The 26,526-nt window shown below is 37.5% G+C and overlaps 1 protein-coding gene across 6 annotated transcripts in view; it reads right to left on the bottom strand.

The window, feature by feature from the left end:
• Positions 1 to 26,526, bottom strand: part of LOC105570226 (regulating synaptic membrane exocytosis protein 2) — a 178,968-nt gene that overhangs the window by 58,834 nt on the left and 93,608 nt on the right. For all 6 annotated transcript variants that reach the window (XM_012027275.1, XM_012027276.1, XM_012027277.1 and 3 more), the window contains exons 10-11: positions 15,879 to 16,051; positions 10,561 to 10,629 (exon numbers count right to left, since the gene is read on the bottom strand). In XM_012027275.1, coding sequence (XP_011882665.1) covers positions 10,561 to 10,629; positions 15,879 to 16,051 — 242 coding nt within the window. The remainder of the gene's footprint in view (positions 1 to 10,560; positions 10,630 to 15,878; positions 16,052 to 26,526) is intronic.

Below are 26,526 nucleotides of genomic sequence, written 5' to 3'. Positions count from 1 at the left end.
TACGAACAGATTAAAAATAGGCAAAATGTTGAAAAATTGCTGTTCAATTTTGAAATGCTATTTACGTAATATACTACTTTTTTCATGATGAACAATTTAAAATTTAGAAAAGTTTCAGATACAGAAATGGCTTAATTAATATTAAGATAATTTAGAAGAACAGGTTTTAAACGCAGAAAAGTAATAAGGAGGTTCGAATTTTGGCGGAGAGATAATGTTGTTCGCAATAAATGTATTTCTCGACGCGCAATTCGCTGGGTGATCTTTGAGAAGAGGTGTGTATGCAAGAAAAGTTTAATTAGGCACCAAGATCCAGGTTGACCATAAAATTGATTTAACAATATTACTTGTCATTACTGTTAAAATGCAAAGAATTTTTCAAAACGTGATAAGGATAGTATAGATCCACGTACAAATAATTAAATAGATTAGTTGAATCGCAATTAATCGTGCAGCTATTATTTATTATTAACACACTCCAATAAAGTAAACTATTATTAAAAGTGATAATTTTAAAAATACTACTTTAAACATTTACTTTCGATGTGCTGGAAACGAGGGAAAGAGTTAACGTATGAACGGCCCACTCTGCAGATACAGTAGAATTTTCTCGCACTTAGTCATTTTGCTGTTCCAGTGCACGATTATTAAAAATATTTCTTCCCTCGATGATCTCTACACACGTCTTATTCGGCAGAAATATCAAGATTGTGTGACTAAACGACGTGAGTGTAGTATAAGGGTTGTCCAAATGAAACATGGACTGGCTGTTCGAGTAATTTAAGACGACATAAGAACACGTACACAAGTAAATATGTAATACACCGCACTGTTGCCGGTAAGCTGTATACATGGGCACCCTAACATTTAGACAACTGTCCTATCTTCCAGTGGCGTCGCTATTCACGAAGCAAACCGAGAGTCCATGTTTCATTTGGATCCTTATATAAGGATTTTCGCGGTGGAGATACGATGACAGCGTGGATTGAGAGGGCACGGCAAAAGGGTCGGGATGTCGGAGGCGTAGTTTGATATACGGCCGACAAATATACGAGCGTTGCACAGAACGAGCCCCTGCGTCGTTTCTCGTGCCGTGCAACATTGCGTGCGCGGCCAACATCTTCGCTTTCTACCCGCCTAAGCCTTCGTGGCCGACCGTGTGCCATTCTTGCGCGTCGCCGGTAATGGTATTGTCCCTGTGTGTATTAGCATGAGAAATCCGAAACTCGCGCGCGAGGAGAACCACTTAATGAAGTGTTATCGTGCTAGCCGCGCGCGTAATTTCGTTCTGATGCGTACGAATTAATCCCGTTGCTGCCACGCGTAATTCTGCCGCCCTTCCGCACACTCGAATCGCGAGGGAACGTTTCAGCGTGTGCTGTCGATAAATTTCAACGATTGTGAACAGGGACTCTTTCCGCGTAACTTTCTAGCGATGCTGACAATGCCGTAATCAAGAGCGAATGCAGAAATATATTGAATATAGAGGCTGTGGAAATGGAAAATACTTGTTGAAAATAGTATTTTTCTTATGGTAATATAGAAAATGCACAATATTATAATTTATAATAGTAATATAATTATTTGTTGCGTTAGCAAATTAGTGCAATAGTATTTATACGCGCTAGAAATATGATTTAATTTTTGCGCTCAGGTAAATGATTCTATTTGAATTTCGAGGAGACTGGCGCTAGCTCACAATGAACCCATAGAAAGCAATGTCAACGATTCGGCGGACGGTACCATTAAATGAAATTATCGTAGTTGACAAAGAGACAAAAACGTCACGTATTTGAGATAAATCGAGTTAAAATCTCTACGTCGACGTCTCGCGGTCCCGAGTCGGTCGGGATTTTAAATTCGGCAGTCGTCGAATATCGAGAGTCCTGCCGGCGAATCGGTTGTCATCCCGAACTGTCGTATTGACCGACGTGCAAACCCGCGTTTGCACAAACGCGACTTTAACGAGAAACGACATGGACGCGCGACGTCGTACCATTTAATTGATCAACGTCATCGAGTTCTCGAGCGCATCGGGATTATCTGTTAATGCTCTGACGAACTGGTTAAGGAGAATCTCGTTTGCGTCAGGGTAGCTCCAAGAGTAATCTGGTTAGAGGTTTCGTCCGCACGCTATGGTAATTATCAATAACCATTAGTTACGATCAGTTGCGATCTATTGTGATCGATTCATTGGCGCACAAGTCTTATTTGCATCGTTTCTTGTAGACATTTGTAAGGATTTTGTTGGGGAATTGATTGTAAGTTTTCAATTCTTGAATTTATTCGTGTACTCCGAATCTGTACAAGCTTTAAATATGATAATCCAATCAAATTTAATAAAAGGGTTTAAACGCATTTCAATAAGATTTCGCGATTGCGCGAAACAAAACACGGTGCTCGAGCATGTTCGCGAGCGTTTTACGAAACGAAAAGGAAGAATATAATGAACGCTCGAAAACGACAAAGCTAATTAAAATTCGCGTTGGTGCTCAACAACTTGCAAGAAGCGTGGTCTAATTACGAGTAAATGCGCAAGTTGCTTAATTATGGACTACATGCCGTTCATTTACACGTGTTGCTCCATGCTTGCGATAACGATGTTAATTTTAAATTATTATCGAATTATTTTCCGCGCGTATAAACTGAAATTAAAACTTAATCATAATTAAATATTCTGCTGCTTAGCTTAACACTGGAATATTCGTCAAGAAATACGCGATGCTTATTATTATAAATGTATTATAATTACACGCGACAAACCGTGAGTATATAACTAGATAGTGAAGTTGGAAAGGACTGGGGGATGGCCGCGATAATGGGAAATGCGTCTGTTCATAGCCACAATAGCGTACCTGTTGCGGACAGTTGAGAAGCTCCAGGCGCAAACCCTTCATAAATTTCGTTTCGAAATAGACGACTTTCTCATTTCCTCGACCCTCGTTTTATTCCTCCTTCGCCATTTTCCCCGATTTCGCGCAATTTATTTACTATTTCGGCCCAATGTGACGAAATATTGAAAGCTCATCGCACGAATAATGACACTGCATCGCGGGGGAAAAGTTTATTAAATTTTGCATGACGTTTAAGATTCGTATACGTATACCTTGATATATTTTCTTAATCAACTGAAATGAAATTCATATTCTTGGTATTTTGTTTCTGTAACTAGAAATATTTCTGCGAGACGTATCAACTGTTTCGAACTGTTTTCTGAAGCAAAGTGAAAATGATAACGATGTGATTCGCGTATTCTCTCGTGCTCTTTCTGCGATAAATGTGACATAAAAAAGATCTTGCTCGGAGCCCGTGTAAATAATAGTAATGACAATAGCTTTCATCTACGCTTGCGACGCAGTACACGTAAACTTGTACTTTCTCTCGCTCATTTCCATTAAGTTTGTCCTCGTTTGCACGATTGCCAGTTCTCGATCTTTGAGGGTAGATTATTCTAAATGTTCAAACGAGAAAAAAATTCTAAGAGAATATTAACGTTTGGATGATGATCTACTTGGCGAGACGGCATTGTTGCATGCAAACGAGCGCTTGATAATTTGGAAGACTTGTCGAAAATTTTCAGAGAGAGAGAGAGAGAGAGAGATACGAGATAAATAAAAAAATGCTGATATTAAATAAGTTTGCTCTAATTCAGAATAAGAGAAAAGTACTGTATGTTTTCATAAAAGAAGAACGCGTTTTATTTTATGCATGAGATTTGCAATTTTATATTTTATTAAACGTACGTTCAATAAGACTCGCACAGAGTTGGTTATTTAAGTGATATTCATACACGTTTACGAAATTCCATCTTTTTACAACGCATGTACATGCACCGGCATAAATGCTGTCCCTATCCTTGTGAGGTGCACACACACAACTAGAGTCCCTGTAGTTGTGTGCGTGCACCTCACAAGGATAGGGACAGCATTTATGCCGGTGCGTGTACACGTGCGTCCTTTTGTTTTCAACGTGTAAATATACGTGCAAATTTAAATCGCTACTTCTTTCTGCATTAAAAACGTGTGTAATCTATCAAGATCCATTTTCACGGCGACATTATCAAACTGATAGATTACAGTTGATACATTTTATGCGTCTCAAAGCAACAGTTTAAATAACATCATGTCGAGATTAGTGGCTTCGCGCGCAATTGAACGTCGGCAATAAGCCCGTGGTTTTTCCCGCGCTACGTCGACGTCGTTTAATTATAATTATTGTCCGAGTGAAATAAATCGTCTCTACCTGCTACTGTTCTTGCGTGAAGTATAACGATGTCACGCGCATCGCTGGCGACAAAGCGAGGCGTTTAGCTTTAAATTATAGTTTGCAGCAGCGCGATGCGATAACTCATACTCTCTGGAAAACGTGACTTACGAATTAATTTGCATTGTTATTAAGATTTACACGCGAGCGTCGTCACTCACAGACCATTTTTACAGTTTTGCGTGTCTATCGCGAACAATCGGTTCCCCTCCCCTTTTTTTTTTTATTGGGACCAGGCACTCGCGAGTTACCGCTCGCTCGTGTTTCGCGATTTGCATTTTTCGCGCAACACTGAAAGCGCCCGTCGCTCAACAATTATTTCTACATATTTAATCCTCCAACACTTGCGTAATTGTGTTCTGTTTTAACCGTGTTGAACCGCGAAGATCGAAATTGAGCTTGTAATTGTTATACGTTGTACCGATTTCGAGATTAATTGTGGATCTAAATCGGCTTTGAGATCGTATATACTCTTCGGTTATTAATGCATCGTTATTAATGCTCTGCGTTGAACATACTAATTTATGATACAACGGATTATCAGATCCAATTTATTTATTTGAAAGATAGGAAAGTATTAAAGCATTGAGAATTTTCTTTTATTTGTGTGTATGGTGATGCAAAATAATTTGAACCATGCACGCATACCATAAATTTTCGAAGTGAATTTCTTTGGAAATACCAGCAGTTATATTCAGACACAACATTCTACGCGATGTATGAGCGTAACGTATAACATTTAATAGCTTTTTGTATGCCATAAATTTTGTGTAACCATAATACCGTTTTTTTTGCGTTGCATCAATTTAAATAAATGTAAATACATATTATTTTTGCGACAGTATTGACATTTAGGAGAGTCGGTGTAAAATTTGCATATCGTATATCAAATACTGCATCCAGAGTTCCGTTTGTAATAGTACTCGTCCTATTATTTCGTGCGCCATATCCCCGATCAAACAACCCTGACAATATTCGCCAAAACTGCCACAGCAAACGTCCCCATTTCTCGTGATTAAATCAAAACAGATTCCTGTCGCATCCGTATAGTCAACCTGTTGATCGTTAATTCCAGACGTCGTTATTCCTCGCAGTGCGTTATTCGTTACTGTATTCCGCAAAAATATTTAGCCGCCGTGCAACGGACAGATCACACCTGCAAATTGTTTGTCGTGTCGATTGTTACTTATAAAAATATTCTCTTGCGACCTTTTATGCAAGATTAATCGGCAAAAATACAGCGTCATATAAAATTTATTGATCCTCTTTTAGTTTTATATCTCCTTTGATACTGGGTGTCCCAGAATTGATGGGAAAAAATTAAAAGTCAAAATGAGGTAATTTTCTCGCTTCAACGTGTGTCCGGAATGCACCCTGTCAGCTAGAGCTTTCCAAATAGCTGAAAAACACTCGAATTCTTCTGTCTACCGTCTAAACTTCAACTTCAAGTTCTACGAAAATTGGTACATTTACGTATCGAAATGCGCCCTTTTCATTTTTAGCGTAAAAAATCTATTTACACCCTCGAAACTTAATTCGCCCTGATATGTGAATCGTTAATTATTTACAAATTAAAAATTATGGACGTCTAGTAGTGTTGTGATATTAATCACAATAAATTCTTCAATTTCGAAACTTTTGTTCTACGTCGCGTTACTTTTATGCAGTCTGCCAGATATGGAGACGTGCGTCAGCGAGAGACTAAGACAACGGAGGATTGATCGACACGTACGTATCTGGTATGCGGCGAAGCCGAGCGGTTTACAAACGGACTTGCAAAATACACGAGACATGTCCGTTTGCGTTAACGCGTCTCTATTGAGCCGGCCGCGACGAGAGAGAGGGAGAGAGCCGATCGATCGCGCCGAATATCGGCGCACCTTCGGGTTGCGAGCACAGCTGCGTCCGTTGGTGTCCTGTGATTCGCACGAAAACCTATTATCCGCGGATAGATGTGTGCAAATGTCGGCGGCTGCAATTTGGACTCGTGCGCGGCGGCGACAGGTCTTTCGCACGCGCTACGCCATCACTATTTATGGAACGTTCGAATCTATAGCTCTTCACGCTCACGGTTTTCGTGGAATGTCCGTTTGTCGGGCTCCACTGTGGTTTAAAGGGAGGGAAGTGATTTTACGAAGAAGATACGCGCGATTTCCTTGTTCAATTTCTTCTCTCCTCCCCATGTTGATTTAATTTTCACTTTGAACGTCGGATGAACAAGTATACAGGGTGTTGCGTAATACCCGTCTCACCTCTTATTTGCGGATAGAGCGGATTAGACTGAGTCGAAAAGTCCTCTACCATTTTACAATTTTCACAATAGTTAACGAGAAGATGCGGCCGTCCCGCGATTGGCGTTGCTAGGCGCGCGGGGAGTCGTTTATGACACACGGCAACGATAGAGACCCTGTAATCGGAAACTGGCCATAAGAGTTCGTCAAATGGTAGAAGAGTGGGATAGTCCATGTTTCTCTTTCACTCGCAGGAATTTGACGAAACTTGTGGCCAGTCTCTGATTACAGGGTTTCTAGGCAACAGCTACATACAATAAGCCACTCCCCGCGCGACGAGATGCGGTCGTCCCGCGATCATCGCGCGCTTGAATTGGGCGGTAGGCCGGGCTAAGACAGCGATTTTTAATAATTAATAACTCGTTAACCATTGCGAAAATTGCAAAATGGTAGAGGACTTTTCGAATCAGTCTAATCCGCTCTGTCCGCAAATAAGAGGTGAGGCGGGTATTATAAAACATCCTGTATATAACTTTCAAAAGATAGTTTTTAGCGGGCACTTCTGTTTTACTTACAAATATCAAAAACAAAGTCGAATACATGATCGTATTTAACAACCCCAACTAATAGCATAATTCCCGAGAGTTTTTAATCGTCTTGTGACTAATTCAATTGTAGAAACAATTTATGCACAAATGCGGATATTATATGTTTATCCTCCGCGAGATATTGCCTTGTCATCGTTCGGAAAAGCTGTCATTGCGAAATTGCGGCCTGGAATTACAATGTACCCAGTTACGTCCGTGTATTACGTATCATCGCGCTTAATGGCTTTCCCTTCGAATTGCACGAATCGCGAAGTGGTGCTATCGTTATTGCGCTTTCTGTGTGATTACAATAGATTAGCTGTTGATAATGCCGTGATTAGTAGGTGTTGTTCGATGCGTAAAGACAAAACGTATAAACGGTGTCATAGGGAGACATGCATTTGTCAAATCAGCTCGTGATCGACAAAAGCTTTGTCTTTACTAATCACATAATTGTGCAATATCATACGCGATTATATTGCGCAATTACACAATTCGTAAAAACAATGCATCTTTACTAAATTTGTAGATTCGCTCTTAAAAATGCCGTATATCAATATCGAATCCACCAAAGTTTATTGTTGCCTCTCTTTTTCGCGATGCTAATTGATTCTCTCGCTTCGCTCATTTCGTCCTGCGAGATAGCTGCCAGTGACATGGTGATTGAATTTTGACATCTGTCAAATAGGTTGTGTATCAAGTAAATTAAACTTGACAAGTTATCGAAGAAATGCAAAAATAGATAATGCTCGAGAATAAATGGCGCGCGCACTTTGTATTCTCCAGATAAAAAATTAATTGAAAATATACAAAAACAGATAATGCTCGAGAATAAATGGCGCCCCTACTTTGTATTCTCGAGATAAAAAATTAATTGAAAAACTTGGGAAATGTCTGGAAAGTCATTTGTATGCCACGTTATTAAATATAACAATATAAAATAAAAATATCTTTTTACGTAATAAACAATTGTCTGAGCTACGAATTGAAATTATAGTTATTTGTTACGAGGTAATCAAATAGAATTTGTTAAAATAAATAGTCATCGTGTAGCGATATGCAAACCGCAGAAGTGACAAAACTCACGGAACAGTTGTTTTACCAAGTACAGGTTAATTTTGTGTTAATTGCCTGAGCTATATCGATGAATGATCGAATCATCTTGAATTTACATACTATTATGAGATAAAATTAAAAAATCGCTTGTATATCTATTTCTAGCCAGTAATACGAGTTGGCAAACACATGTGTAATTATAATTCGCAATTTCACGATATTGAACGAGCGGCACGAAACTGCAGACCTACTGGACCGCTTACAAATTTACTGCGCGGTGCGGCCGTGACGTTTCGTGTTATTAAATAAATGCATTAATTGTTCTAAATATTAGCGTACATATTAATATTTGTTTACAGCCCACGTTAATTGTATAACGATGCGAAATTCGCGAGGCTGAGGAACATGTAAATAATAGAAGACGAGCCACGAATCGGTTCGAATTATCATTGCGGAATCATCCGCGACAAAACTCATTGTCAGTTCTCTGTCTAATTATAACTAAAATGTATAACTTATAAAAAAAACTTGATGCAATTTAAAAAACATTTTTTAATAATCGATTTACTTAGAGAACTGTCAAGTTTTAAGGAATGCTCTATCGTAGTTTTTGTTGTTGAAATTTTCATCATCTCGAACAATCTCTTTTGAACGCGTACGTTCTAATTTATTTTGCTCGCGGAAACATAATCGGTAAATTTCTCCGGTAACCCTTGCCGTGTCGTTGCCGTGTCATAACGGAGAAATGACGAGAACTCGGACGCATGTTATAGAGGAAACGAAGCGTCTGAATGCGCAACGAATAATTAAACGTCAATCGCACGCCTACTCGTCGGGCGCAGGCTTAGAGCCCATTGCTGCCTCTGTCTCTCTCATCTCCGCTCATCTACCTGGCTATTTACCTAACGCATATGCTGCACGTCGTAGCAGTAGCTATTACATAACGGTTGATATAACAGTAAGCCGTCACCCATTTAGAGCAACGGTTGGCTGCATCGACAACCTCCGTGTGATGTGGAGGCACCACATTGACAAACGCATTGTATAGCGCGATACGAGATCGGACGATATGCGCGTAACGATAATAAGTTGAAACGATGATACAGCAACGTAACAATATCATTAAAACTTGTCGGAATTTACATCTATATTCCTTTTTTTTTTTAATCAAAACGCACGACGTAATCTTAGATTATATTTAACGCATAGAAAAATCTCTTATATTTTGTGAGGGTACCAAGATAGAAGCAAAAGCAGGTAATTCATTGAGAATGTAAGTTTGAGCGATACCATAGAGCGTCACGGTGGAGTAGGCACAAAAAGTCTAAAAGATCGAGGTATAAAATGACAATGGTCGAGGAGGGTAAACACAAAGCGTAAGTGAGAGAGAGAGAGAATAGCCGAAGGGGAAGTGGCACGTGAAAGGATGACAAAGAGAGATGGAGTTCCGCGGAGAGTGGTAAAAGATTAATGGTGTCGCAGCCCCGCTTACTGATTAACTCGGATCCTATCAAAGTACCTTGCGATTCGTTAATCTCTCGATTACCATCACACCGGGCTTGCCAAACCTGTTGCACTTCTTCAGCGATTATTTTGCGTGATACAGTCGTCTCTTCGAGAAACGTTATTGTTCTTATTATAATTGGTTAGCTATTGTCAGGCGGCACTCTTGATCTTTCGCCCTACTGCAAGTGAGTCCCCCTTGACATTTAAATGTGTATTGCGTCGCATAATGTCGCTCTTGAAATTTTTATTAAATTCTTTATAAATAGTTTTCCTTTCATTTGAATTTCTTCTCGACGGTATCGATAATATTTAAAGGTGAAATGATGATACCATTATAAGGAAAAGACTAAGAAATATAAACAGATACAAATAGGTAAAATTATCTTTATAATGGAAGATAACACTGGCAGCGTTAATTTTTTGAACAGAATAAAAAATATAAATTGTATAAAATGAACAAATATTTTTGAATTGGTTTTTTATTTCAGTATTAAAAAAGACTCGTCTTATGAAACCTTTGTAGTTTATATTAAGAGATTCTTCTAGCATCAGTAGTTTTTTTAAAAGTACGTATCGATTGACAAATGTAAAAGAAAAGGGTGCAGTTTCTTCGAAATGCTAACGCTCGCACATGGGCTCTAATGCGTCAATAACGTCGAGAGTTTCAATGTAATTCGTAATTATATTGAAAAGTCGATATTCAAGACTGTAGAGATGGCATAATGTACTATTATCATTGTTTGCGCGATAATAAGTATGGGCGATATAAATCAGCGATATCAGTGTTGGAGAAACTGTGACCGATCGATAGCAGCTTGAATGTAGAGCGAACTCAGACACTCCCCGAATCTCAAGTTTCAAGTACGTCGAAGGTACTTGAATCAGTAGTAATTAGTGTCATCTAATTATATACTCACTTCTGTGTCCTTTATCAATAACCGGATCTCTCCTCAGCTTTACCCTCCTTTTCGCATTCATCCGTGGAGCTGAAAGATACAAAATATATGGCAACTTTAAAACTCAGTGTTTATTACTGTAATTAACTTTAATTAACCGTTCTCGTATTTTCGAAACGAGTAAATTATGCAAATAAATAACATTAAATATAAAATTATTTAAACAAGTTTAATACGTGAGTGCACATCACGAGACACGGTAGTGTCTCGCGCAAAGTACCTATAAGCGTAGCTAGAACCGCGCGCGCGAGACCGACCGTGTTAAAGATAATACAGATGCGAAATGTGCAACAGTATTACTAAATGAAATGTTTTTAAGACTTCGGGGAAAAGGTAGAAATTTGTTAACTAAATAGTAACGAAATTCTGAGATGGAAGACTGACTTCACAGAAGTCAAAACAGTTGTAATTTATAGATTTAATTTAAAAAGAAAATTCGTGTGAAATATAAAAAAAGTGTGAGAGAAAACCAACATTTTTTTGCTAACTCGAAATTGAAATATAAATTGAATGCTCACGGCTAGATAATAATAGCTTGGGATATTTTTACAAAATGTATATTTGGCGAATAAAGTGCAAGATGGTCATAAAATGATTTTAAGCAATATATGCTGCATGATCGAGTTAGTTTATAATATGATAACGGATTCAAAAAGAAATGCATTTCTCCTAACGCTGTCAATCATCGTTTCAGCGTATACGAAGCGACTGATGGATATTACGCCCACGTAATATCTATCAGTCGTTTCACGTGCGCCGGCAAAAATCGTTCGGTATCTTTGCAAGGAAACAAGCTTAACTGAAGTTATTGCATTTTATGCGGGAGTGGAAAACTTTGCTTAATACACGCGCTATGGCTAGCTATAAAAGGACCGCGAAGCGAGGCAAAGTGAATTACGGCCGAGATTTTCGAACAATTCCTTTTTTATAATCGCGCCCAGGCTATTTCTGCTCGATGTAGCATAAAGGCGATTTTGGCACAACCCCGATTACATCCCTCCTATGTTCAAACATGATCGACACATGGCGATCGTCTCGGAAAGTTGATCCGCAGGTAAATTTGAAATGAAACCTATCGAAGTTAAAGCAACAAGTTCTTAATTGTATGAAACGTAGATATATTTGCTAAAAGAAAGTAAATGGTAAGAAGAAAATATTTGTTACATACATATATAAAACATTCTGTCTGCAAAAGACAACATATCTGTGAAAGACACCATGCCTGTAAGAGACACCACTGTCTACAAAAGTGAATTACGTCTGTAAGAGACATCACTGTCATGTCTGTAAGAGACACCACTGTCTGCAAAAGACACCACTTTTTGTAAGAGACACCACTGTCTACAAAAGACACTACATATGTTATGTCTGTAAGAGACATCACAGTCTGTAAGAGACACCATGTCTGTAAGAGACACTACTGTCTGCAAAAGACATCACTGTCTGCAAAAGACATCACTGTCTGCAAAAGACATCACTGTCTGCAAAAGACATCACTGTCTGCAAAAGACATCACTGTCTGCAAAAGTCACCACTGTCTATAAGAGACACCATGTCTGTAAGAGACATTACTGTCTGCAAAAGACACCATGTCTGTAAGAGACAGCACTGTCTGCAAAAGACATCATGTCTGTAAGAGACACCATGTTTGCAAAAGACACCATGTTTATTTCAACAAATATGTAAAATATATTGTCTGTCACAGGTATCGTGTTTTTTCAAATATGCAAAAAGTTAGTATTTATATATTTAAAACCATGTGTACATATATGATTAACATATCAATCTTAAAACGTGGCGAAAACATAGTATGACAAACTTGACTACAGTGCAATTAAAATTTTAAGTTGTTTTGGAAAGAAAATCTTCCAATGAAAAAGTATTTTTAATCAATGTTAAAAATACTAAATGACCTGTAATCTTCAGTTCGTACCTGTATTCACGGTTACACATTTTTCTTACGCGCCCTTGTAAATTTCCTTTAATTCATGAAAGATATCGCAGAGAGGCCCTATTTCTCCTTACAAGACATAAATTAATTACGTGACTCATTAACTATTTCAACAAACGACTCTTTGTGTAAACTGCGTTATCCGCCGTAGCAGCGGCGAGCTTGCACATGGTAAAATTACATACAATCACTTTAGCATGAAAGGTACATGTTATCTTCGCACCTATGCTTCGCTCTCTTTCCCTTTTTCTACCCTCTCGCGCTTCTCGATCCATCTCGTGCGCAGTTTGTTGCATCGCAGTTTATCGGCGGGATGGACGATGGTGTAATCTGCCTTCCGATCGACATGCCGTTAATGAACACGTGGACAGATCGCGATTCCCACGTAGCTCTTGCATGGCGTGTCAGATCGCGATAACTGCTGCGACTGCAATCGATATTGCGCGCGGACCTACGCGGGGGAGTTGCCCGCCGGGCGAGAAAAATGAAACGGTCCGTTTTTGCAGCCGTAACTCGGTGACCCGCACGGTGAAGAGGAAAATACTGCGTCGAGTGGTCTCGCGATAATATCTTCGGCAAACCGTGGGCGTTAGAAACTATTCAGATGCTTCTTGCTTACTTTCAAGCGTTTGCCGTCAATTTCTTACAATCGTGATGAGAGACGACGTTATCGCCGTATGCATTTATTTCTTTTACTTTCCACAGTATTTTGTGTTACATTATCAAATAATGATCGTAAAATATCCTCAAAATTTTGCAGAATTATGAAACAATAGGTATTTGAACGTTTGATGAGTCATTACTTCTAATATTTCGTATTATTGTAGATAAATGAGAAGACAAAAGCAGAAATATACCTTCAAAAATTTTTATGAATATTGTACAGAAGATATGAAGTTAATAATTGAACAAATTTTAAACGATTTTCTTAAAAGGTATATTTATATACATTTTTTTAAATTAATATTAATCAAAGCCTTAACCTGTTTATAGAATCAATGTTTGAACTTCTTTGAAAGATGATTTTAATTAAATAATGGAAAAACGGGTGCTTTTATAGAAAGATTTAAAAAATTAGGTCAGCTATGTAATAAAACGATAGTGCATTGTGACTGAATTAAGCTAGCCTCTCGTTTAACGATGATAAAATCATTCAACTAACGCAAAAATTATCTACGCAGCTCTCGGGTATTCGTTGCATGAACATTTGGAAATTACGTTGCTCGTTTATCATTATCAAGTGTTTAAACATAAACATAAAAATCATATTCCAAATTTCATTCGACCACAGCTGGCCACATTTGTCGGTTAATCGGTCAATTGTAGTATTTTTACAATTGTAATATTTTTCGCAATAAATTTTCTGCATTGACCGATTTTGATTGGCGGATGTAGCCGGCTGTGGTGGTCGCATGAAATTTGGAATTTTATTGGCAATTTGAAGAAACTAATTTATAAAAATCATAATTATTATTTAACTAATTTTTCGTCAAATATTCATTTTTAACATTAAATCAAAAGACTTCTAAATAACATTTAAATTGCACAGTAACTGATTAACATTTTCTAGTTTGAAGGATGGGATGATTATGCTTTTTCGCTTTCTCTTATAATGATGTTTATATTCAAGAATTGTAGCAGAGAAGATGATCGATTAAACCCATTTAAATACGCTTCTTTTCTGCAGTAATATAAGCTCAGAATGAATATAAAATAAGAACATAAAGCGCGCTTTAATTGAATGCTCCTAGCTCGGTAATTTGCGTAGGAAAAATGCTATGTCGAACAAACCTACGACGTGATTCTGGAACATTAAAAAAGGACGTTTTAAATTGCCAACCGAGCCGAGGTTAACTTACGACCCCCACGTTCTTGTTTTGTGCATTTGATGACGCATTTAAAAGGAAGAGGAGGAATTGATTGTCTCGAACAAATTATAGGCCGCGATCTTTTTCGAGTAAGAATCCTGTTTTCTTTTTAAATATAGATCGGCAACAGACATTAGCCAGTCGTACATGCAAAGGGAAAAAAATTTTTCATAGAGCAGATCCCCCTCCAAGATCTGTTAGATCAGTACATAATGTACATTAAGATACTAACATGAAATTAACACGAGAAATACGATATATTTGATATTGCTGTGAGAATGTATTACTTTTTTTGAAAATGATCTGTGTTAGTTTATAGGGCGGCGAAAGAGATTTTTGTATATACAGGGTGAGTCTTTCCATATCCGACAAAATTTTTGAGAAGGTAGAACGGATCGAGATGAACGAAAAAGTCCTGTACCATTTTGCAATTTTCGTAATAGTTAACAAGTAATTAATTATTAAAAATCGTTGTCTTAGGCCGGCCTACCGCCCAATTCGAGCGCGTGGCAAGATGTGACCGCCTGGCGATCGATATTGCTATGCGCACATCTCGCCACGTGCTCGAATTGGGCGGTAGGCCAGCCTAAAACAACGATTTTTAATAAATTACTCATTAACTATTACGAAAATTGTAAAATGGTACAGGACTTTTCCGTTCATCTCGATCCGTTCTACCTTCTCAAAAATTTTGTCGGATATGGAAAGACTCACCCTGTATATATCGCCGCGTGTATATCATCGATCTTAGTTACGTATTGTAATGTCGTTTCTATGCGGAAGAGTGATTCTGTTAAAAGCAAGTCGCGCGCGAACTGTGCGCCGATGTCCGGTCGTGCTGAAATTGGATATCGCGCAATAATTAACATGAATGTCGCGTTACTCTGTACAAAGATACGGACCGTTTCGTTATTTCCCGTAGCAAATTAATCGCTATTTGCACTGAGCACTTTGGGCCTCGGACGGGAGAGCGGATCCACGGTGACCGGCGAAATTAAATTCCCGATTCCTAATTAACGGGATTTCATCACTGGCGGGACAAAAAAATACTTCCGTGTTGACTGAAACCGATGTTATCCGCGAAATTGAATCGCCGGCCGACAAGCCCGTACAGCTCGATCGATCAGACGCACTTTTCTTTCTTGTACTTATTTTTTTCCCCCATAATGCTAACATTGGCACTCGTAGCACAACATTGTTACGGTTTGCCGGTGGCTTCTTCAACAAGACGTAAAATTGTTCGTGAAAAATGAGATAAACGTTACGTCTTGCGTATCCTTGCCTACCGTACCCTTGTAATCGGAGAATAATAAAAAGAAATCTATTTCTACATGAAACGCAAAACAAATGGAACTATTGTAAATCTATAGGGAACTCGTAAAAAAAAATTTTTAATAGGGGGCAAACTTCACAGGAGTAATACTTGTATCGTTCGGAAATATTCCCGTAGCAAGACTTACCAAGATCACTGTCGACATCGTGAATAACGATCTTGATGCCTTCCCCGTCGACCAGACTACCCTGCCTTGGTAATTCGCGTTCTTCAGCTGCAACCCTGCTAACAGCCGCAGGAGGACCCTTTGTCGCTCCTGGTTGAGCCGAAGTTAACGCTCTTATCGCGTTTATGTCGGGCCTGGAATAACACATAAGAGTGTTCGTGATATTAAAGAAATTTATTTGAAACATGATTTCAACGGATCTTTTTATATTTTAAGAAAAGGGTTTTATAACTTGAGAGTAGTTTAACGATATCTTTAAGTTAATTGAAATTTAATAGAAATAATTAAAACGGCTGAGGCAGAGAGCTAAGGGTATCTACTTTCTAGACATTACCGAAGTCTCACTTATTTGATTTATAAATTTCAAGTGTGTCAGAAGACATTCTTAATAACTCTCTTACTTTGGAGTTCTTTATTGATTCACCTAAATTTTCTACCAGCGAACAAAATAAGTAAACAATAGCAGATTACTTGATAGATATTTAATAAAAGTTACTTCGAAAACCGCTAAAGACTTCTATTGCCATGAGCATGGGACGTAAGCCGATTTAAACGACCGATTATAACCATTATGCGGATTAGGCGGATTCGGTGGATTCGGATCCTTCGCGGGTTAAGCCGCAAGATTGATATTGACTGCCCACGTTGAAACAAGTTTTATTATTGCGAAACTATCTCGGAATAGCCAAGACAAGTTTAATAATTTTGCCAGCGCTCGGGGCGAAGCACGAAAAATGTTACATCCAATATCGACTTTCAACTTTCTCGGTTAAAGTTGCGATAATAAACCGCCGAGAAATGTTGTTTTGCTTGGTAAACATCAGTATATGTTGACTATATTGATTCTAAAATTAACTTTTAATAATCGTAAGTTTCAATGATATTAAACAATGTCTGTGTTACTTATTTGTACGTATTATACCCGGTGATATAGACCAACTTCTTTTTGCCTTTGAATATTTCGTTGAAATTTTAACTTAACTGGAAACGAAAAAGTTATGTGATTAGAAAAACATTAGTTTGAAAATTTAATTTAAGTTACGCGTCATTCATTTAATATTCAATTATTTAATCATCAGTCGATCACTTAATATCCAATTTTTAACATTTCAGTTCTCATTATCATACATATTACTCAAAGTACAGTTTTGAAGAAAAAGGAACTTTTGTAAGAGTAATAAAAAAAATTGGACCTTGTACTTGTGTAATTTTGTGCGCCTTAATTTATCAAATACTTCTAACTTCCAACGCAAAACAGTTAACTGCTAAATGAAATTTTCTCCACAGTGGAAAAAGCGAGTAAAGAGAATATGAAAAATATATATAGTCATTGTACTGACGGTTTTGCCAAACGAAAACGAAGTTTTTTTTTCACTTTGTAACGAGACTTTCAAACATAGTCGCAATTGTGTTAAACTTCCCACCGCGCGATCCTTGGGCACGCAATAAATTTACTCGCCCTTGCTGGTGCGCCATAGACACAAATTACCGTCCTAATTCTGTACCATGAAGGCTAAGGAAGCTTACACTTGTGGTCTGCAAAGTGTCCTTATTCCGCTATAATCGCCATCTTATCCCATGCAAAAGCCGGTGGCTTTGTGCAGAATTCGGAAATAGCGCTAAATATGCAAATCCGATTTTTAACCCGAAATAGAATTTACGCGATTTTTATGGTATATAAAATTCCGAATTATAAACGACCATATCTAACCGGGTCTCTTCACTCTTTAAGAATGTTTTTTTTTCCGGAGAACATTTTGTAAGTAGGATTTTTTGTACACTGACTGTTGCGAACGTAACATGCGTTAAATGTTTAGTGTCATTATGTTTCCCCTAAAAATAGTTACTAGAAACTGGTCTAAGAAATTTTGTTCCATAAAGATACAGACTTTTCGAAGAGACTCCAATTCATTCGGTATTAAATGTAAGAATACGATCTTTAGTGTAAATGTACCAAGAGAAAAGCGTTGAAACCTCGGTGCAGTTTTGGTGTCTATACGAGCCTCAGCGTATAACGTATTGAAAGCTGTCGACATAATCGTGCAAAAGTTTCCCGTGTAAAGCAGAAATTCGAGCGACAGTTACGACAAGAGAGAAAGATTCGCTGCAGGCTAACTCCAGAATAGATAGAGAAAATGTGAAGCTTAAGTTCAAATGTGCGAATTCGTATTTGTAAGATATTAAAACATCAGCACGCTCTCGTTCTTCAAGAAATATGAAGTAGTTATTAGATATTATTTTACAATTGAAACTTTATATACTTGTAGCTTTTATAGTCTTTTTCAAAATTTAAGAGTAGCATTAAAATGTCGAATGTAACGTCTCCGTTAAGATTTATTGGAAATTGAGAAGTTATATTGGGCGATCTATTTATATTCGCGAAGATTTTGGTGACCTTTTCGACGGAATTTTCTTCAAATCCATGTTATCAAGAAAACGTGACCGTGCGACTCTTGAAGTTGCTTTTATAAAGAACTCAGTTACAAGTTCGAGACGTCTTTTTCGACTGGCACAAGAACTACAAGAGGTATCTTCAAGCATGAATCGAAGGCATGTAGGCATTGCGTTTTCCACCGTTCTACTTTTAACCTGGAAAAGTTATCGCGCCGCTTCGCAGAATAAATAGAAATTCGTAAGTCGGTTGCGAGCCGGTTACAAACTATTGTCTGGAAGCCCCGCGGCTGCGCTGCATTAAACAAACGATATCGTGGCGTACATGACGTTGATGCAACCGCCCCGCTGCATCTTCCGTTTCTCTTGCAAATTGAAACTTGCAATTCCGCCAACGGCTGAGGCAGCGTGCGCCCCGCAGCGCTGGGCTTATCTCGCATTTTTATGCGCAGTGGTGGAAGACCCGAAAAAAAAAGATAAAAACGAGGAAGAAGACGGTGTAACGCCAAGGCGAACGAGATAGATCTCAAACGAGCCGTGCAACTTTTAACGAGTCTCGTCCCCTCAGAAGCGTTTCCGTATCCTCCGAGATAACTGCGCGATCGCGGCACGCGATTATCGAATTGTTTTGCGAGGAAGTGAAAGCGGACGATGAGTAGCTCTACGTATGAGGAATTATCCGTGCCGTTTGTGTTTTATTTATCTTTTTGTTAGCAATTTTTTAAACATTACGATCCAATGTGACGTAACGGATCGATATTAAAAGATTTGTCTGGCGTTTTGTAAGCGTCTCTTTTATGTCTCTTCGTTTTCGGGACATTCGTAATCGCATTTTGAATCTCTCTTTTGTAGTATTACTTGCAGCCATCGTTTCGCCTTGTTAGAATACTCAATGTAGTTATAAAAGGGAGCCTCAATTCCGAGTTCCTTTTCTTTATTACAGCCGGCATACAGAAAACCGTTGAACAGATTCTATATTATTTTTAAATAGAAAACAGATGCACCATTTTGTAATCTTGATTAACAACTATCTAGTAATATTAACCACTCAAATTGAACCGAATCATCTTTCACTTGTTGTTATTTAATCACGCGTTTTCTTGATAAAAATGCTTTTAAGGATTTAAAATGTATAAAAATGCTTTTTTAATATTAGATAATTCTGAAACTAGGTTACTTTTATCGGGTTTTCCATCAAAAGAATTGACTGAACATTTTTCATCCAGAAATCTGTTATTAATAGTGACGGTTATAAAGACGGAATCGCCGTATCAGAGGATAAAATAGATCTCCTTTCATCTTGCATTGATAGTTCTTTCTTCTATAACCGCGTTCAATCATGCGAATTCGCCTGGTATCGACAAGAAGCGATTTCGGCCGCGAGCAATCGACCTTTCAAATGTGAAACCGTCAATTTGACGAAGTCTTGCGTTGTACGCACGAGCGTGAGGGACGTTTATTTCGGTGGGAATAAAAATATAACAGCCATCGGCGAAATCTTTTTGCAAACATCTCGAGCGTGCAGATCAAGAGTGAAAAATAGCAAACGATCTCGTACGTGATTTCTTTTCGAATTTCATTTCGATGGAGAAAAAGTGCATTTTGCAGCGGATAAAATTGCCGTGCAGATCCGTGAGATTTCTTGACATTTTGCCGGCTGTTTACCTTCGAAAATATTTCTTCCTCCGTTTCTTTTTATTTGTGTGAGGATATACTACTTCAGAAGACTATATAATATTGATATTTTTATTTCTATGGAATATGGTGAAAATTATGTTTCAAGGTGTAGTCGATTCTATTGTTTCTTTATGTAATACAATAGGCACAAAAGAGCATTAATCATTATATTTTTCTAAGAAAAGAATTGCAAATTGTATAAGCAAGTATGAATAACACATATGCCTAGATCTAGAAGAGGTCTATTTAAAAAAAGAGGTTTATTAAAAAAAGTTTTGAAGAACTTTTTTCGTAAAATCGTGTCTTTGACATCTAAATACGTTTCAAGCATACACTTTAGCTAGGAATATACGAAGTTCTTTCAGTTTTCGCATGATTAATAATAATTCATATTTTTAAATATCTTAAATTTTTTAAAAAATTCCACGCATAATTTATGAAATCATATATGAACAATTTTTCTTGTAAATAAAGTTTTGATATTAAGGCGGTTAAATATTAGTTAGGGCAGAGATGCAGTGACATACTTTTTAATATTTTTCAAAACCGCTGTTGGTTTTCTTCCTACGCATTAGCGAAAAGAGGTCTGTTAAAAAAAAGTTTTAAAGAACTTTTTTCCGTAAAATCGTGTCTTTGACATGCAAATACGTTTCAAACATATATCTTTCAAAACATAAATTAAGATTGAAGTATATATAGGCGTTACGAATAAATTAACAAGAATATGAATAATAATCGGAGAAAAGTTTCTGTAGCCGGCGTCAATGTATGATGGTGTAACCGACGTCGCAAAGAATTAGAAAAATTCGCAAAAGCTAGTAAATGAAACGAGGAGCGTATCAATTTAAAGAGCTCAATTTCAAGGAATACACATTGCAGTCAGAATGCAATTAAATATTATTTGTACCCGCGAGTTTTAATCGCAGAAGCAAATGCTTCCCATTGAATTCCTACCAAAATTTCGTTTTTCATTCTCAGTAGGAAGTTGTATTGCATTCATATCGAATTCCACGATCAAATGCGATGGAATGTCACATGTCGGCTTTAAAAGAGGATTTCCCTCCCCCTCCCCTCTTACCCCTCACTTTCAGTTTTGTGCGAGGGTTAGCCGGAGCTAGATGGAAATTTACAAGATCATATCCCTTTATGAGATTCTTCCCGTTCTTTTCATCGCAGCTCATAGCCACTCTTTGAAGGAGAATCGCTTAATTGCGCAGTGCCATCACGAACTCCGGCAGAATAAAAGCTTTTCCTGGTCGTTTCGCTGAATAAGAATGAGCTGCGCGGCGATATCGATTAGTACACGCTCTGTTGAGAGTCTACGGAAAAATAGAGTTCTGTTTTACTTGCACGTTTAGCGTTATTTCTTATTTTCTTTTTTTTTTTTGAAGAAAAATGTAAGCTCTTAGTTGAGATAACAGGAGAAAAAAAACAGAAAGTGAGAGTGTTGACATATATTATTATATTTTTTTAGTATTTTAAGCTTTATTTCGGTTTTGGCTTAAAATGGTTTGCCATAAAACATGAAAACTTATAAAGTTACTCGGAGAAGTACAACTTGGCCGTTGAGAATTTGTTATTACGTGAATAAATTATACAATTGTCGCTGCAAATTATATACATTTTTTTGCTAGGATTAAGAAAATTCCGCAAAACTGCAATAAATTGCAGACTGCGCGCGTCTGCGCTATTATTATCGTATTTTATTGTAGTTACTATGAAAACTCAAGGTATATAGGAGGATGAACAGAGGACGGAATAACTAAATGCGATAATTACATTAAATCGCAGTTCCGTAAGTAAATAGGAATTAAAAGGTTACACGATTAAAAAATTATGTCACTGTCTGAGCTACGGAAAACAATAATTGCTCGGACAGGCCATAAGTAAGCGAGAATTAAAACTTTTATTATTACATTTCTAAGTTTTGTTGGGAAAAAGAAGAAAGTACGACGTAAGTTATTACATTTTCCCTCTTTCTCTCTAAAATTTTGTACAAATTGCTCACATAGTTAAAATGAGGAGAAAAAAATTACTTAAAACTAGTTTCTTTTACAATGTTTGAATATTCCGCGCAAAATCTGCATTTTTAATTTTGTTATTTCGGTCTATGTAAATTCTATATTTTTCTCAATATACTTTCAGTAACAACCAAGCAAATTTCTTTATTCTTTCAACAAGTAATTACCACGATAAACCAATTACATGAAAAGAATTTGTTATTGATTTACTATTTTCATCAAATCGTACATCGTGAAATTAGAAAATTGTGTAACGTCAATAAACTTGGGCGATTATTTGCCAAGGGCGTAAGTGTTCGTCGCACAAAAGGGACACGGAGTTGCTGTAGTAGAATTAAGTTTTTCGAAGTTACCGCGAGAGAAAGGCGGGGTAACTTTACTAGACGCGTGAGGTGGGTTGTAAATTCACTAGCAGCAACGGAAAGTATGCCAGTTAAGACATGCGATATTCAGTAGAATTACCGACGCGATTTACCCTGATTTCCGGCGGTTTACCGAGATGACGATACCTAGGTCGTGGTTGGTGCGGCGCGCACGGTCACCCGATGCAAGCATTCGAAGCACGACCAAATTTCGACGTAGTGCAGCAAGGTCGCATTAAAGCGCAAGTGTGCTTCTACTCCGACGTTGCTCTCGGCAGGGTGACGTCTCGCCGATATAAGCCGACATAAATCAGAAGGAAAAGTGCCGTGCGCTTGTTTTAATTCTAATAGCAGCTCCTCACGCCTCTCGATTTAGCAGGTCTGCCGAGGCACCTCGAAATCGAGGTCGTCGAATGGTGCCGCTTTAAGATAGTACACATTGATCGTGAATAATCGACGACTTTCTTTTTCGAAAGCGTAAAAACGGGGACCGTGTATTTTGGAAAGCACCGTATGCTTCGTTTATCAGATTAAATTACGAGAGACAGTTTTGGTGCATTTCTTCTAGGTTTAAACTTATCACATTCGATAAACAAGCGTATTAATTCCACTTCACGTGGTATTCGTGAAACGATTTTTGAAAGTAAGATGGCAAAAATGAAGGCACGTTGGAGAAATTGGGTGTGATAATAATCACAAGTCTTTGTACAGCATTCGTTTCACGAACAAATTGCAATAATTAAAATCGTCTACAATTCGTTTAATTAGAATTTGAAATATTAAAATCAATGAATGTCTGTCATTAATCTACAATAATTATTTATTATCCATCTCTAAGAAAGACATATTATGTCGATACGATGGAATTTTTGTGTAAGAGATTGTGTACCAAACAAGTTTTTAAGAGAACTTAGCAAGTTGTTGCCGATAAAGATATATAATGTCTAAGAATGAATGACGCTTTGTGTTTTCTAGTGTATATATAAAAGAGGTTCGATCTACAAGAGACACTATATCCGTAGAACATATTTGTTAAGACACCATATCTGTAAGACACCATGTCTATAAGAGACACCAAATCTGCAAAAGACACAAAGTCTGCAAACGACCAAGTCTGCAAGAGCCGCCATGTCTGTAAAAGATATTTTGTCTGCCAAAGATATCGTGTCCGTAAGACATTATGTCTGTTTTAGAAAAATATTTAAGAGATTCAGTGTTTATACATGTGAAAGCATTTAAGTTATAATTAGTATATCAATCTCGCAACAACATGTGGCGAAAAAATATTGAAAAACTTGACCCCAATGCAATCTAAATTTTAAACCGCTTCGGGAAGCAAATCTTCCAATTAAAATCTATTTTTAATCTATGTTATTATACAAATGTTAACTAAATATAGCATCAATTTCTAAACAAAGACTTGTTAAATCGAATGTACTAAAGGACTCAAAAAAGTTTCTAAGTTTATCGTTGCCTCGTTTTTGCCATGCTGATTGGTTCTCTCGCTTAGCTCACTTCGTCATATGAGATAGCTGTTAGCAGCAAAGCAATTGAATTTCGACAGCTAAGAAGTGGTGTATCAAATAGTTCGTTTTTAAGAGAACAAGTTGCAAGTGTTGTCGAGAAAAATAAATAATGCTCCAGAATGAAGTGTGCGCTTTGTATACTCTAGTGTTTGTAAAAAGCAAAATTACTTATTATAATGTGATTTTTAATAACCAATATCTTTATAATCTAGTAATCAATATGTTTAAAGTAAGCACCAAAACTGTACAACAGCTTTGGCTTTCAATGGTATCTGACTACCAAATAATAACGATTACGCGATCTAGATGATTTATAACGTTGACTGATAACTTTAACTCGTCATCTTTCACGAACTTTTTCATTCGGCTGGAAAAAAGACGATGACGGCGAAGGATCACGAAGGTTAAGCCAATTTTGACAAGGGCGATATATCACATAACGCGCGACCCTTCCCGCCAAACGTCCCCCAACTCCTTCGTATGAGCGTAACAACCTGTCCGTGGGATGACACTTGCCCCCGAAGTCGGGTCTTTTCGATCCTTCCACACATAGAAAGTGCACAATGAAATCTTTGACCGCGATTATGTGACTTACATCAGCAGTGATTGATGGTTTTTAATCGCGGATATATATAAGAGGAGAAACATTGTTTTAACGGATTTAGACAATCGCATGTTTTATTTTAGATATTAACGCGGTAAGTAAATAATATTAAATGAAATAATATTAAACCGTTAACATTTTCATTTAAAGCAAGGTTTCTTTTCAAAGTATAATTTTAAAGTAAAAGTACAGAAATATGAAAATATAATAGAAGAGTAAAAAGCACGTTATTGCGTGTGCGTCTATTTAACCCTTTTATGACCACTGGGTCATATAAGTTTCACTTACATTTTTCCCCCTTTAGTTCCTTGGGACGCTAGTGTCCCACTTATAGTACACGTTACCGTCTAGCGGGTATATTTTTTAAAACTGAAGAGAGGATTTTTGATGTCAAATTACCATGTTTAAAAGTTATACAAATTTTTTTTTAATATGACGTAACGAACTAATTAGCATACATTCTGTTACTAAAAAGCGTTTTATATAAACGGAAACTTGACAACAACAAAAAATGGAAGGATCATGCGATCATGAAAAGGTTAATAAAAATTCTGATATTACCGTTAAAATATTTTGAATTGGTTCGATTTCGTCGTATTTTCCATTTTGAGTATTGCATCGTAAACGCGAGCCTCTCGAATGGATAATATCGCAAGCTTGCTGTACTGCATTTTCGAGTAACCTTCTATAACGTGGAAAATTAAGCTCTCCGAAATTGTAACAGTTCCGAACTCAACTTTGGCAAGAACCACAGATGCTCGCACGCGAGTAAATGCGAACACTTAACGAAGAGTAGGAGGGGAGGGGAGGGGATAGGGTGGTATTAATTATTTCTCTAGTAGCAAACTCCCCTGTTTGCGATCCACTCGACCTCTTGCTCGCGATACGCGTATATGCACTTACAGCACACGTTGCATGCATTTTCGTTGGGGGTGAAAAAAAAGGAACAATCATAGAGTGAGTCGTGGTGTGGCGGAGAAATCACAGACGACAAGATCGATCCTTATTTTCGCCGCGTCAACGGATACAAGAGAAACGCTCGTTCGGTTCTATATCGGAATCTTTCGTCGCTTGCGAATCGATACTTCGCTAAAAAAAAAAGTGTTAAGACAGATCGATTGAAGTTAAATTTAGCTAACGAGTAAAATTTCCCTCGCTCGCACCGCTATTAAGATTGCGAGAAACGAATGATGAGTCGCTGAGGTTAGTTTGTTTAATTTAAACTTGATGGTGCAAACGAGCTTCAATGAGACGTAAACCTTAGGGCAATTACGTCGTTTTCTCAAAGTAGATTGAACGGGCCTACCACGTTTTATATTACTTTGTTACAATACGCCGTTGTAAAAGCTGAACGTATTTTACGTCTGACCGATACATATCAGGACTTTCATTTCACGTCAAGAAATATCAGTGCGGAAAATGTGAAAATCCTTCACTGAAAATATTCTGGATACGCGTGCGTACGTGTGTCGGGATTGTTTCAAGATACTTCGTATATTGAAAATATTTCGAATTATTTCTTTTATAATAAAAATTGATACGACCAACTTTTGCGTATAGTGAAAACTTTCCGCAGCATAGATACGTCGCTCAAGAAACATTTTAACGATTTGCTTCGAGATATAGCGGTTTATTTTTCAACTTTTGGCTTCCACGCAAGTAACTTGTATTTTATTGACATTATTAAACTAACCAGATTCTCTGAAATGCGAAGTTTCAATTACGAGTTTAAACGCACTTAACTGGAGAGAAGCAGTGACTTCGAAGAATGAGAAAGCTACTCTGGGGAATTGAAGTGTATATTGAAAACATTTTTTTATCGGAAAGTATTTTTTGCAATTAATTTATAGTAAGTAGAGTCCTAAATAATAAGACAATCGCAATTATTATCCCCTCCGCGCTTTTCATGGTCGCCATGTTTGGCCCGCAGCTGAAATAGTGCAACTAGTGCAGCACAGTACTAAAATAGCGACGAGTCAATCAGCACAAGTGAGACGCTGATTGTACTTCTCTTATTCAGGACTCTAA

This window comes from Vollenhovia emeryi, unplaced genomic scaffold (genome assembly GCF_000949405.1).
Source record: "Vollenhovia emeryi isolate VEMERY1.0 unplaced genomic scaffold, V.emery_V1.0 DF939121.1, whole genome shotgun sequence".
In the NCBI taxonomy this organism is placed as follows: domain Eukaryota; kingdom Metazoa; phylum Arthropoda; class Insecta; order Hymenoptera; family Formicidae; genus Vollenhovia; species Vollenhovia emeryi.
The sequence above is the reverse complement of the archived record's forward strand: the minus strand, read 5'-3'. Positions and strand labels throughout refer to the sequence as shown.